The sequence below is a fragment of the Cajanus cajan genome, chromosome 6, assembly GCF_000230855.2.
Source record: "Cajanus cajan strain Asha chromosome 6, NIPB_CcT2T_4, whole genome shotgun sequence".
NCBI lineage: Eukaryota > Viridiplantae > Streptophyta > Magnoliopsida > Fabales > Fabaceae > Cajanus > Cajanus cajan.
Genome location: NC_138522.1, coordinates 13,276,156 through 13,292,131, shown reverse-complemented (window position 1 = coordinate 13,292,131; position 15,976 = coordinate 13,276,156). Strand labels below are relative to the sequence as shown.

The 15,976-nt window shown below is 31.9% G+C and overlaps 1 protein-coding gene across 1 annotated transcript; it reads right to left on the bottom strand.

The window, feature by feature from the left end:
• Positions 1-14,645: 14,645 nt before the first annotated feature.
• On the bottom strand, positions 14,646-15,681 carry LOC145958837 (uncharacterized). Its single transcript, XM_083076377.1, has 2 exons — positions 15,437-15,681; positions 14,646-15,344 (listed from the first exon to the last, which is right to left on the bottom strand). The coding sequence occupies exons 1-2, from the start codon at positions 15,581-15,583 to the stop codon at positions 15,135-15,137; spliced, it is 357 nt and encodes a 118-aa protein (XP_082932503.1). The 5' UTR covers positions 15,584-15,681; the 3' UTR covers positions 14,646-15,134.
• Positions 15,682-15,976: the final 295 nt, after the last annotated feature.

The window sequence follows — 15,976 nt, the reverse complement described above, 5'->3', positions numbered from 1 at the left end:
CCAAAATCTATAACATTCTAATATTAGGGGAAAAAAACCCAATAACAGAGATGTTAAATATAGTAATATTAAAAAAAAAAACTCTTAAAAAACCTCACTTCATATAGTAAAAGAAAGCAAATAAAATGAAAGTAAAATATTTGACATTTATTAATGTTAACTTTTAATTTTGGTTAATTAACATATTATGTTAATATGTGTTTAAAATTGTTATTACTTGACTGATACAAATAAGGTGGAATGTTATATATGAATAAGTTTAGAGTTTAATTTGTGTCATTCGAATAAATCTTAAGGTAGTAAACAGTAATTTATTTTATTTAATTCCCTCTTTTTCATTGTAACAATGTTCATTTACATCGCTTTCACAGGTTTGTGAACATCTATGATGGTTGATCCTTGTTTGGCACCACATATATGACATATCCTATATATAGGATATGATATCTTGTTAATTCGAGTGAGAAACTTTCATACATAATGAAGGAGTAGCTCTTCCAACAAGCCTTCATTTCATCTCAAATCCAAAACATTGTTTAAAATGAATAAGACACGGACGTACTACTTGAACTAACCACCCTTCTGATATGATTAATTGTTGATTTTAATATATTTGGAATGTCACATATTTTTCTCCATTTCTTGAATGTGATTGATAGTGAGTTGACTCAACATCAAACATATTGGTTGAACAGACAGTGAGTTTAGAATTTTAATTTTAGTTTGTTGAGCTATAATTTTTTTTTGGTTGAAATCAGTAACAAATGAAAGAACCTCAAGTCTAAAAGGATTCTTCATCATTGCCATAGAGCTACTACTTTATTATGAAGCCTGCACTACAACAAAATTGTCTTATAGTGACACACACCCTATAGTGACATTATATATGTTACTAAAATTTACTTTTATCCATACAATAACTACAATATATGTTGATATATATATTATTAAAAAGTATGGGTATAGATTATAATGATACACAAAATATGTTGTTAAATTTCATTCAAAATTAACACTAAAATTATGTGTAACTATATGTCAAATAGACATATATCTACATATATTGTACCTATAGTGACACTTTTTGCATATCACTATATGTCACTATATGTAACATTTTTTAGAATATGGTTTTGGTTAGTGGAGGACTTTTATAATGAAATAGTGATACATGAAATTATTTATATTTGATATTGTTGGAAATTTCAATCAATAAGTGAAGAAAACACATAAAATATTGGGAATTTAAAATTGTAACAATGCATGATTTCACACTTTTTGAATAATGATGATATATGTTGTTTGATTGTTAAATTATTGTATCTATTATTGTTTTAGAATTCTTAAAGGTTAAGAAATCTTTGAGAGTTAAGTTAGTTTTAGTTATGATAAAATTGATCAAGTTTATGGAGTATATAACATTGAATATAATTTGACATTAAATAGATGGATGATAATTAATATTTAATATTATTTAGGTTTAATTATGCTTTAATTTCTATTTTATGACCAACATTACAATTTAATAATATTTAATATATAATAATATTTAATTAATATTATATTATAATTAATGTTATAATTTTAACAATCAATAAATTAATAAATATTTGAAAAAAAGACTAAAATTAAAAAAAAAATTAAAAATTAAAAGACTAAAATTACATATTTAAAAATTTGAAGACCAAAACGGCTAAATAAAGATTATAAAAAGAACAAAATTACAATTTATCCCATCCAAATTTTTAGTCAATGAAACAACTATATGTTTTAACTCAAAATTAATTCTACACTCGGAATATTTTTTAACCTGAAATTAATTATGTAAAAAATTACCCAAAATCATGGTATCCGGTATTTCATTATGATTACGAGCACACGCAACATATTCGATGCTCAAATAAAAATATCCCTAAACATCATTGGAAATTTTGTTATGCTTAGTTATATTTCTTTTATTCCAACAATTTCCAGGGAAAATAATGTGTTCTCTGTTTCGGTAGGTAATTGTAAGTTTTATCATGTTACAAAACTAGTTACACCGAATTATGTTTTTTTTAAAAGAAATAATGATTATCAGAAAATATTTATCAATGATCGAGTTTTGTTTTTTCAGTTTTATTACAATAATAATTTAAACATAATATATCCAAATATCGAATGATACAATCATACTATTACTAACTGCCCAATACATTTTTGTCTGGGACAATTGACATGAATAAAATATTTTGGCTTTTGTGGGGATAGGAATTGATTTTGAGTGAATAATTATAATAATATATTTATATTTATAAATTAAAAAATATTTTACCATTTAAATAAAAATATTTATACATTTAAAATGTAAATTAACTTTTAAACTTTAATTCTTTTTAACTTGATGGTTTTTGAAGGCAATAATATTATGACACGTCCATCTCTCTATGAAAAGGCTTTGTTTGGTCCAACGATGAGAATGATTTGACAATAATAATTCAACACTTTCATGGGGCTTGGGCTTTTGGCTATGAGTCGTTGTTTGTACCCAAATTCGATCAAATCTTTGTACATATTTGTGATCCTACAAGACAAAATGGCAGATACGTTGCACAAACTCATTTAATGCCCTAAATATTTTAGGTTGCACAAATTTTCGTATAGTATTGAACAATTTCTTTTTCCTTAATCATATTATTAGTATAGAGTGTGACACCCTCTACCTACCTAACATATATATATATATATATATATATATATATATATATATATATATATATATATATATATATATAATAATAATAATAATAATAATAAAAAAGAAATATCTTATTGAATAAAAAAATATTTAAAAATTAAAACGACAATTCTAATAATCATGTGAGCAAAGAATTTACATTCATGTACTTAATCCAAATAGTAAATAAAATGACAAAGAATAATAAAAATTGAATGTTCCAAAATATATACTTTAATAAAACATACACAACATCATATTATAATTCTATTTATGTCCTGATGTCACATGTCCTATCAGAGCAAAATCTCACATAGAAGCCTAAGCTCCATCGTCCACATCCTCAGTCTCATGTTGCTGATAGTCTCCTGTATATCAAACAAGAGAAACAACACAAAAGAAGGGAGTGAGAAACATCTCACTCTGGCTCACGGTGTAGGAACGCACACTAGATAGCCAAACACAATCAATACAGTTACCTCATAGATCAATCAACAACAATAGCTTATCCAATCATCCAAGTCATACAAATAGTAATTTATCATCATTTAATAATAAGAATGCACATGCATGGACACAGACTACATATTATCATGCATGTGGCGCCAGTAAAACATCACATGGCATATTGCCGCTAGCAATACACGAAGAGTAGTCTAGGAGTACATGCCAGGTCACACCCTCTGCGCACTCTCACTAGAAGGATATACTACCAGAGTCTCATCGGGATAGCTAAGCCGCACAAGATACATCCCATGCACACAATGGCGAGACTAGGACTTCCAAACCGAGCTATCCCCAAGGACTAATCCCCAAATCTTTTACACTAGGGGGCCTTCTCTGGCGGTGTATTCCATATCGTACCCTTAAAACATTTATGCAAATGATGCATGTCAATCAAGACTCTATGCATTCTCATATCACATTATCATTTCCCATGGTCATATCGCATCATCACATTTCGTCATCACATTTCATTCACAATCTTCACAGAGCACTTTATTCCGTATTAAAACTCATCTATTTGCATAATTAAATACACATTTATACATCTTATACAACAAGAAGTACAACAGAACAATCGGAAGGTAAAACAGAAATATTCCTATTTTTCCTGTTGCTCATAGGGTTCTCTCAAGAACCCATAGAGCGTTCCAATTTATGCAATAAACATTTAAAATAAGACAATTCACATATATAATTATTATCACAATTAATTTACTCATACAAGCACCAATGCACTCCCTTAGGATTTCCCGTAGGAACCCATAGGAGCACCAAATTCCACAATCATAGCCTAAACAAAGTTTCTATTCATACATGCATATTAATTAAGTAATTGGAACATACAAGAAAAATATGACATACAACAAACACAGGATTGAGGGTCAATCCCACTACCTAGCATACAATCCCACACCCAGAGCGATGTTTCTCACTCCCCCCCTTACCTCGATAAACAGGGGTTGAAACTGAAGCAAGATCTCCTCCTTCGGGTTCCCCTTGGTCTCCAGAAAGTGTAGAAGAAAAAGGTCAAAAGTGAAAAAATGTGTTTTTCTAGAGTGCTGGAACGCATTTATAGGCATCAGGATTTGGCCAGAACGGCCCGTTCCGAATCCGGAACGGCTCGTTCTGGGCACAAAGAACATGTACAAAAGCCTCTCCCAGAACAGCCCGTTCCAAAACCAGAACGGTCCATTCTGAGTCAATACTTTGTTCTTTAAAACCACATCCGGAACGGCCCGTTCTGGGTTGAAATTTTACCCATGCATGCTCGAGTTGGAACGGCTTGTTCCCAAAGTGGAACGGCCCGTTTCGGGGCTATGAAAATCAAGAATCACTAATTAATAAATAAATAAATAACATTATATCAAATTAAAATAAAATATCAATACAATTTAAAACATGATTTTCTTCAAATAATAATTATAACAAAATATCATAATTAATAATATTGTACAAAATAATTTTCATAAATGATTATTATTAAAAACCTTTAAAAATTCAATCAAACTCATTTAATTAATCAAAATAATTATAAAGAAATAATCTTCATAAATACAAAAATAAATAATAATTATTGGTAGTATTAGTAGAAAAATTCGGGATGTTACAATTCTCCCCTCCTTTTAAAAAAATTTCGTCCCCGAAATTACCTGAAGCAAATAAAAATGGATATGTCTCCTGCATTTGAATTTTTAATGTTCCACCTTAGACTTCTGGAATACTACACACGAGTCCACAACTTCTTCTACTCTTCTCTTCACCTTAGACCACCACGCTTCCGCTACGCCACTCTCATACATCCTCCTAAGGTCCTAATCCATCTTAATAGCTCCTAAGTGAATACTAAGAATACTCTTATTGCCTTCTTCTAAGATCATCTTCCTTAATTCGGGATTATTAGGCACATAGATTCTATCCTGAAACCACAAAACACCATCAACTTCCACTCGAAAAGGGCTATTTATACCCTTACCAATCCTCTTCACTTGGTTCACTAAGAAAGGATCTAACTCTTAGGCTCCTCTAATCTCATCCATTAATTCACTAGTCACCTTCGACATACTTAATTCAATGCTTATAAGGGTAAGCTCACAAATCGAGCTTAAATCTCTAAACTCTTCAATCAAATTTAACCTTTAAATCATCAAAACGATAGATGAAAGATCATCCTACTCAAGGCATCTATCACCACATTGCCTTTACCTAGATAGCAACTGAGATTAAAATCCTAGTCCTTAAGAAATTCCAACTATCTCCTTTGGTCAAAAGATATTTAAGACTCTAACAATCACTAAATACCTCAAGCTTAGAATCATATAGGTAGTGTCTCCAAATCTTAATGTAATATCATAACCACTAACTCATAGATAAGGTAGTTCCTCTCATGAATTTTCAATTGCCTAGAAACATAAGCTACTACCTTTCCTTTTTGCATCAACAATGCATCCAAATTCATCTTATAAGTACTACTATATACCACAAAAGGCTTACTAAAATCCAATAATATTAACACTAGTCAATCTTGCCTTAAGAGTTGGAACTACTCTCATACTTACTATCCCACATAAAGACAATACTCCTCCTAGTGAATGTAGTTAAGGGAAATGCTATCTTAGAAATTTCTTCAATAAATCTCCAATAACAATAAACTAACCTCATAAAACTCTTATCCTCACTAACTGGCTTAGATATCTCCCCACTTAAACACAACTTCTACTTGAGACAGATCCATGTTTACCTCAACTGGAATTTACAAGAACTAGAAAACTTACCTCATACAATCAAAAAAAATAAAATAAAATAAAAATAAAATAAGATAAAATAAGATAGTAATACTTAGATAACTTAACATACAACCATCTTGGATATATCTCCACCCTCAACTACAATATGATCATATCACACCCTAAGATTAATCCCACTAACCACACGACATTCACCAATTGATCCCTAAGGTTATCTATCCACATATCAACATACATGAATATTAAATCATATTAGAATACCTACTTTAAATTTTCATATATACCATCCATAAGCATGTACATGAACAACCTTTACCACATAGCATCACACAACCTTAAACAACCTCTCAATCCACATGAAAACACCCCAAAACATCTTAACAAAATCAATTCTTATCCTTACATTGCCTACTAACCCGAAAACATTATTACAACCTACTTCTCCTTTCAACAACTATCAAAGAAAACAACACATAGAGAGTTCTACTCATCCACGTGATCTCAACCTATCACCAAAGAAAGCTAAGTGAATAAGCTACAACTCTAAGGGAGACATGAGATTTTAAAAGGATCATCTTCTTCGCTAAAAATTCAAAAATCACCACAGATATATTCAATGCTTACAACTAAACCTTTGATCACCAAAGTAGCTATAACTGGAGTGCAAACATCCCCTACATAATAACGCATCAACATCTAGGCCACACAATACCTCAATCCTTCCAAACTTACTCCTTTCCACCTCAAATTCATATCAAAGTTTCCCACTACAAATCTAAACCAAACAACTCACATATTCAGTACAAAAGGCTTAGAAAATAAAATTCACATGCTACCTAAACCATAAAAGGTCAACATGCAACCATCAAACTCTAGAAATCATCAACACGTCAATCTCTCCTTAAGAATACCAAAACTCCAATTCTCAACATACATCATCCTTGGATTCAATCACTACAACTATAGCTTTAAAAAATTCCACCAATCGTAAACTCCTAATACACTAAAAAAATCAATGTCTTACCCAAATCTAAGGCCTCAATAGTTCCTACAATATTAGCAAAATATCTCGTCTACCACTACTCACACATATGCTTGCAACACAAGCGATATCACTCAACCACTACTTCTTATGTAAGCAAGAAATATCAAACAAATAAGCAATCATAAGAATGAAGAAGAGCGATCATAATGGTATTAGCTAACACTATCATGACTATCATTCCTCTAATTACAAACTAACTTAACAATATCAAACTCTACAATCTCAGCACAAGGAGAACATCATCATCATCAAAGCAAAACAGCATCATAGTACACAACAAACAAGACACAGTCAGAGTACACAACAGAGTCGTGATAAGCACATAACACACACGGTCAATTGGATCGACCTGCTCTGATACCACTTAATGTGACACCCTCTACCCCAACATATATATATATATATATATATATATATATATATATATATATATATATATAATAAAAAAGAAATATCTTATTGGATAAAAAAAATATTTAAAAATTAAAACGACAATTCCAATAATCATGTGAGCAAAGAATTCACATTCATGTACTTAATCCAAATAGTAAATAAAATGACAAAGAATAAAAATTGAATGTTTCAAAATATATACTTTAATAAACCATACACAACATCATATTCTAATTTTATTTATGTCTTGATGTCACATGTCCTATCAGAGCAAAATCCCACATAGAAGCCTAAGCTCCATCGTCCACATCCTCAGCCTCATGTTGCTGATGGTCTCCTGTATATCAAACAAGAGAAACAACACAAAAGAAGGGAGTGAGAAACATCTCACTCTGGCTCACGGTGTAGGAACGCACACCAGATAGCCAAACACAATCAATACAATTACCTCATAGATCAATCAACAAAAATAGCTTATCCAATCATCCAAGTCATACAAATAGTAATTTATCATCATTTAATAATAAGAATGCACATGCATGGACACGGACTACATATTATTATGCATGTGGCGCCAGTAAAACATCACATGGCATATTACCGCTAGCAATACACGAAGAGTAGTCTAGGAGTACATGCCGGGTCACACCCTCTGCGCACTCTCACAAGAAGGATATACTACCACAGTCTCGTTGGGATAGCTAAGCCGCGCAAGATACATCCCATGCACACAATGGCGAGACTGGGACTTCCAAATCGAGTTATCCCTAAGGACTAATCCCCAAAGCTTTTACACTTGGGGGCCTTCTCTGGCGGTGTATTCCATATCGTACCCTTAAAACATTTATGCAAATGATGCATGTCAATCAAGACTCTATGCATTCTCATATCACATTATCATTTCCCATGGTCATATCGCATCATCACATTTCGTCATCACATTTCATTCACAATCTTCATAGAGCACTTTATTCCGTATTAAAACTCATCTGTTTGCATAATTAAATACACATTTATACATCTTATACAACAAGGAGTACAACAGAACAATCAGAAGGTAAAACAGAAATATTCCTATTTTTCCTGCTGCTCATAGGGTTCTCTCAAGAACCCATAGAGCGTTCCAATTTATGCAATAAACATTTAAAATAAGATAATTCACATATATAATTATTATCACAATTAATTTACTCATACAAACACCAATGCACTCCCTTAGGATTTCCCGTAGGAACCCATAGGAGCACCAAATTCCACAATCATAGCCTAAACAAAGTTTCTATTCATACACGCGTATTAATTAAGTAATTGGAACATCCAAGAAAAACATGGCATACAACAAACACAGGATTGGGGGCCAATCCCACTACCCAACATACAATCCCACACCTAGAGCGAGGTTTCTCACTTCCCCCTTACCTCGATAAACAGGGGTTGAAACTGAAGCAGGATCTCCTCCTCTGGGTTCCCCTTGGTCTCCAGAAAGTGTAGAAGAAAAAGGTCAAAAGTGAAAAAATGCATTTTTTTTAGTGCTGGAACACATTTATAGGCATCAGGATTTGGTCAGAATGGCCCGTTCCGAATCCAGAACTGCCTGTTCTGGGCACAAAGAACATGTACAAAAGCCTCTCCTAGAACGGCCCGTTCCAAAACCAGAACGGGCCGTTCTGAGTCAATACTTTGTTCTTTAAAACCACATCCGGAACGGCCCATTCCCAAAGTGGAACGGCCCGTTCTGGGTTGAATTTTTACCCATGCATGCTCGAGTTGGAACGACCCATTCCCAAAGTAGAACGACTCGTTTCAGGGCTATAAAAATCAAGAATCACTAATTAATAAATAAATAAATAACATATATATATATATATATATATATATATATCAAATTAAAATAAAATATCAATACAATTTAAAGCATGATTTTCTTCAAATAATAATTATAACAAAATATCATAATTAATAATATTGTACAAAATAATTTTCAAAAATGATTATTATTAAAAACCTTTAAAAATTCAATCAAACCCATTTAATTAATCAAAATAATTATAAAGAAATAATCTACATAAATACAAAAATAAATAATAATTATTCGTAGTATTAGTAAAAAAATTTGGGATATTACATAGAGTATACATCAATTTTATTGATAACTAATTTTTATCAAAAAATATTGATAAAATATCTTTAATAGAATTTATCTTTCTAATCATATTTTTTTTTTTAAGTAATCAAAATTCAAACATGATACCTTATTTTAGGAGATCAAGTTCAATATTACTTAGAAAAGACTTGTCGATAAAAAAATATAAAAAAATATTGCATGGGGGGACAAAAACCAAAATTTATATCCTTTTTTCTGGCAGTGTTCATTCTTTGACAACTGTTCAAAATTGCTCCAAGATTCTACAAATTCATTTCTACAACTTTTTATTAGAGCCTTTATCCTTGTTTGGTACAATAATAGAGCTTGGAATGCCTAATTGCATTCATGGCCAGCTTTTTTTCTTCTTCTTTAATTCTTTTATCGCTTCTTTCCAACTCATACACCCCGAAAACGAAGTTTCATCACAATATTATGTTAATGTTTGAGTGGAAGTTGTAGAGGAAAAAAAAAATTTTAAAAAAATTTGAAAAGGTTATATAATTTTATAATAGTAAATAAAATATCACATTTATGTTAATTTATTGGTTTATTTATTTCATTTAAAAAACATTAAATTAGGTAGCACTCATTATTGATGGTGAGAAATTTGTGCTATCAAACATGTGGATGAACTTGCATGACATTACTGAAGTCTCGATTAATATGTATTCATGTCAAAATTCAAAATCAGAAGAGAAATTTTGCTTCACATAGTGATTGTATTTGACTTGAATAAAATTATCTATGTAAAAGATATTTCTGATTATATAAAAAAAAATGTCTTTCTCTTTCCCTCTAAAGTACGTTACTTAAATTTACTCCTTTGGTATAGTCAATGGCTTTGCTCTTTAGAAGCTCATCACAACTTCACATATCCAAGGTTGTGTGGATCACATGTAATGATGTTTTTTATTTTTATTTTTTTCTTTATATATGAGAATGAAAAAAGAAAAAAGGAAATAAACTCTCTTAACTAACTTTCAACAAGTCAATTAGAAGCAAATATTCAATCTAAATTATTATGCAACAAAGCAAAACTTGGCATATCTCTGCATAATCAAATATTATGCAACAAATATCTCTGCATGCATAATTGAAGTTTGACCACCATTATAATGAACACCAAAGAGAGTCTGTTACCATAATTAAAGATGTTATTTAAAATTATATAATATTGAAAAGAAACAAAAACTATTAACGATATTTAATATTTTCTTTGTTTAATAACAAAAAGCATTAACAAAGTTTGTTCAGGGAAATCAAAATTATTCTGACCTAATTGAAAATGCATTTTGATTCTAAAACTTGGCATTTGAAGCTTATTTTGTTTCCAGCCTTTGGCTACCCATTGTGTTATTTTCAACAAGACAACACTAATAACATGTAGTAACCTCAATCTTATTCCAAAGAGTTTTAACTTTTTGACCACATTCAATAAATTTATTCCATTAAGCACCACCCTTGGCATCCTTGATGTCTAGGATACAATAATACATTGCAAAGATGTAACTGTTTGGCCAGTTTTCAAGCATCCTTGTGGGAAAGAAAAAAAATACCCTCCCCAATCTAATATAAGAAAAAAAATTGATTTATGTTATTTAAGAAAATTATTTTAAAAAAATTTATTTAGCACCATTTAATTGCACATATTTGATATTAAAAAAAAAATCTTCCGAACTATGTACCCTCATAAGAAGTTAGTTAGAACTTATATCAGAAAACAAAAATGAATAATTAGAAATATAACATCAATTAAACGAAGAATATATCGGTGATCGAAACATTAAATAAGGTTAAATTAGTTGAAATTAAATTTATCTATATGTATTTTTTTTCTCTTATATTTAAAATTGGAAAGATTGACGGATCATAATATTGGTGTTTAAAATACTTTTGCTGGCTTTTCCCCCCTTATAATATATAGCAAAAGGCTTGGCTTGATTAAAGATTAGTTCAATATATATCATGCAACTGATTAGGCAAGATATTGGTTGGAGCAAATGTTTTAGCTTTTTAACTGATTATATCGGTTTCTTTTCCATAATTAATATACCCTTTTTTCTTTTTGAGTTTTCAGATTTCTATAAGCTGAGTTTTAAGTAAATAAAATTCTTTGTGCATTGTTCAGTTTGAATGAAAAATAAAAATGTAAGAGTTCCCTTAAACAATTGACTTTTCATCGCATCAACCAAAAGTAACAAAGATTCATTATTCACAGTTCCATGGAACCCCTTACCATTCAGTGAACCATGATCGGTTTCTTGTATCTTTCTATTCACTGTCGCAAAAATAAAAGTTTTAGCTAATGATTTAATGCACACTATATTCGGTTCTTGTATCTGTCTATTCACTGTTACACAAATAAAAGTTTTAGTATATGACTTAATATGTATACAATATATTCGGTTCTTGTATTTGTCTATTCTTTGCTGCACAAATTGGTAAACAAAAGTTTTAGCCAATGACATTTTAATACTTGGAGGTTGTTAAGATGTAAATTATGAGCGTAAAAATAAAGAGTACTTTTTAATAGAAAAATTTTTAAAATATTTTTAAACTTGTATTCAAACAATCTCTTACATAGAAATAGGTGCAATAGTATTTTAAGTCCCTAGTTCCTACTATTGTAGGTACCTATTATTGTAGGTACCACCACTATCAATCCAAACTAAAGACATCATTGGCCAAACATCCTCCAAGAACACTTGATGTTCCTATTTCCAATAAGAATATTTGAGACTCATTATGGGGCCGTATTAAATTTTTCTACAGTCTCATTTCTTAGAACAATGGCAAGCATAGGTAAATCACCAATTAGGGAATTGGAAGTTTTTGAAAATGCTCAGATGTTGAATGAACTCAAAAGAAAGATGAGAACAAAACGAACAACACCAAAAGCGCAAAAAAGGGGAGCTAGAAACCCTTCGATGTGAGAATGTCGACATGCGTTGACGACTCGATGAGTTGCAACAAGACACCCATATCATTTCCCCAACTCTTTTTGAGCACTAATCTCTAGCTCTGGAACTCAGTTCGTCACTAGTCAACCATGCACATCTCATGACCTTTGTTGCACTCATCAACGTAAAGCAAGGAAGGCACAAGTCTCTTTGAACTTTCATAGAGATTAGGAAAAGTTGCATTTTAACTTCCCAATCTCGCCCCAAGGGTAGCCTTACATCAAATGGTGTCCACCTTGAAGCCATGATCATTTTTGGGTAGTTTGTACAAGAATTTGACACCAAGCATGGAGGAACTTTAGAGGAGAGTGGTGAAATACATGCAAATGAAAGAATTAGTTGGATCCTACCTTGTCTTGTTGAAAAGGTAAAGTCGATGATGACTTTGTTATAAAAATAAAATGGCACTAGTATAAAAGAGGTCTTTTACGTCGGATATTTTGAGACTTTTACGTCAGAAAAGGCTCCGACGTTAATACGGGAGACGTAAATTTACGTCACCTGTCAATGACGACGTAAATTTACGTCGGAGATGTCTTGTGCCCGACGTAAAAAAACGCTTTTAAAGGGGAAAAAAGAGGCAAGAATTTACGTCGGACCTAGCACTGGCCGACGTAAATTTACGTCGGACAAGGTATAGTCCGACAGAAATTCTTGCGTTTTTTTTTTAATTTTGGTTATTTTTTTATATACCCAAAACCTGCATATATATAGTCCAGAATATACAACCTAAACCAGACAGTCCAGAATATAAAACCTAAACCAGGCAGTCCAGAATAGAAATTTAAATTATATTTCAAAATTGAATGACAAAGAAAATAATATATAAATCTTAAAAAGCATAAATTATGACAATGTAAATCCTATTATCCTAAAAAAGCTATAAAACATATGTTTGTCAATGCTATCAAACTAGAAACATAATATCTAACTAACTAAACTTAGAAATCTAACTAATATATACTTTGAAGAAAAAAAGTTGTCCATTATTCTCTTATCTTGATGATCTCATCTTCGGGCAATGGAGATGGATCTTGAAAGACTTGAAACATTAATTTAAGTGTCATTAATATGCAATGTTAATTATCCTAAAGGTAAATATACTTAAATAAATTTTGATATGAATTACCTGCGCCCAAGAATCAGTAATACCCGCAGAAACTATGGCTCTCATCCAATACATGATGTAATAGCCACATTCAAACAAATCTTGTTGCTTATTACACTAAAATGAGAAACAAATAACTATTATTTCCAAAGTCAATAAATTTAAATATTATTGTCTGTATTAATTAATTTGCTAACCTCAGGGTATATGAAGTGCAATGTCTTTGATGATGTGCTTCTTCCACTTAAAATATTAGCTCCTGACTCGATTCTAATTAATTGAAATAAAAACAGATGTTAGCCAATATATATAATTACAGTTTTAAAACATAATGAAAAATTTTAGTTACCCTTGTAATTGGCATTTAATTTCGTGGCTTGGTTTTCGATGTAGTGAACAAAACCACACCACGGTGTATTCTTTAGGAATGATTACCATTAACTGCCAATGGGACCTACATTGTATGACAAATAAATTAGTTATAAAATTTCCATGATTAAAAAACCAATTAAAAAACTAACCCGTCAATGTATGGAGCCATGTATATATCTCTTCCTGTGTCACTCATCCATGTTTGCATATATTGCTGGATCTGGACCTGAGTGTTTCCTGATTTTTGGATGGATTGAGGCTCAATAAATCCATATACTAGTGTTTGTGCTTGCTCCACACTCAGTTTGTCCATGTACCTAACACAAATAATTATTATAAGTTAAATGTAATTATTGTAAATTTAGACTCATAAAAGAAAATATGACTTACATGGCCCACAGTTGTATGATAGATATATTTAACATGGAGTTTCTCCCAACAATCTCTAATGCATCAGGCAAGGATATGTATAGTGGAACATCAGAGCTATCAACTCCAAAAACTCTAATGTCCCACTGTAATTGAATTAGCTTCTTCTTTAATCATGTAATATGGTTAGAAGCTTAGATATGGGATCATCCTCAGCTTCTGGGATATTAGCATGATCAACATGAGGTTCTCTCATGACCTCCTTACCACGATTGATAAAATCCTAAAGAAATAATCAAAATTAGTTAAACAATAATAGAATTATAAGAATATAAAAGAGAATAATAGAATTACCTTTGCCCGTGCTGAAAGCGGCATGACCAAACGTTTTGGCCAAGCTAAGAATGTGCTGGTTGCCTGCCCCACTAGTTGAACCTCTGTATTGGGCAAAGGTACTGGAGCAGCAACATCTTGAACTTGGTCAACCACAACCCATGTCCAGTCTGGCTGTAGAGGGACACCATGGATGGTTGAGCCACCCTCAAATACTCGGCCAATAGCCACTAACCGTGCGGGGTCATCCTCAACATATAACTCACACTAGTTTGGTACATCAGTGTGAGTCTGTTCCGCTGAGGGATCTGGAGCAGCACAACTCCCTTTAGTGCTGACTCGAACACCATCATGAGCAATTGCAGTCTGTTGCTGAGAACGAGCCAAAAGTTCAAACTTATGTTCAAACTCTTCTCGAATGTTCTTCAATTTTTCTTCAAACTACATCTCCATTCTCTGCATAGCCTCTTGACTGCAAGAGTCAACAGTGCTCCTCGATGATCGTGCACCAAAGAAATCTCGGTGGCTCCAAGAACCACCAACACCACGCACACGGCCTGCGTGCTCTGGCCTTCCTATGGCCGTTGTGAGGATATCATCCCAACCATGGGAAACAAATGAGCCCTGGGTGGTCTGCTCAACTAAACCCTCCTGCAACATATTAACAATAAGTATACCCTAAACTACACTTATGAATTAAATGAGTTGAAATGAAGAGTCTTAGTTTGTATATTTTTACTTACTATTTTATCAACAATGACCCTTGTAGACTCAGAAGTCATTTGCCCATCTGATTTTTTCCGGGCTGCTATCCACATCTCATGGCGGGGAGGTGACTCCACACGGTAAGCAGACTCAACCCCTGTTGCCTCTACCCTAGCCTTCATCATTTTCTTTTTTTTTTTAATTCATATCCCCCTCTTGACAATAGATGGGGTGCATCATTCTTGCTCTGTCGTTCTTGGGCAGCTATTCTTTTGGCCTGCAATAATACAAAAAAGAAAATGAGATTAATTAAAATAATGATTAATTGCATCCACTCCTCATTAGTGATCTGGTACTTTAGACAGGGAGTCTCATTTTGTCGCTCTCCAAAATACATATTCCCGTGTCAAGAAAGTCTTGAAGTCTCTCCACTTGGTGGCAAGGGCAGATAACATCTTCCTCCTCATGACCTCAGTGTTGGGAATGTCAAAATTTTGCTATGAAAATAACAACAAATAATAAATAATGTATTTAAGTTATATAATATTGAAGGGATGTGAAAGTATATACCTGAATAT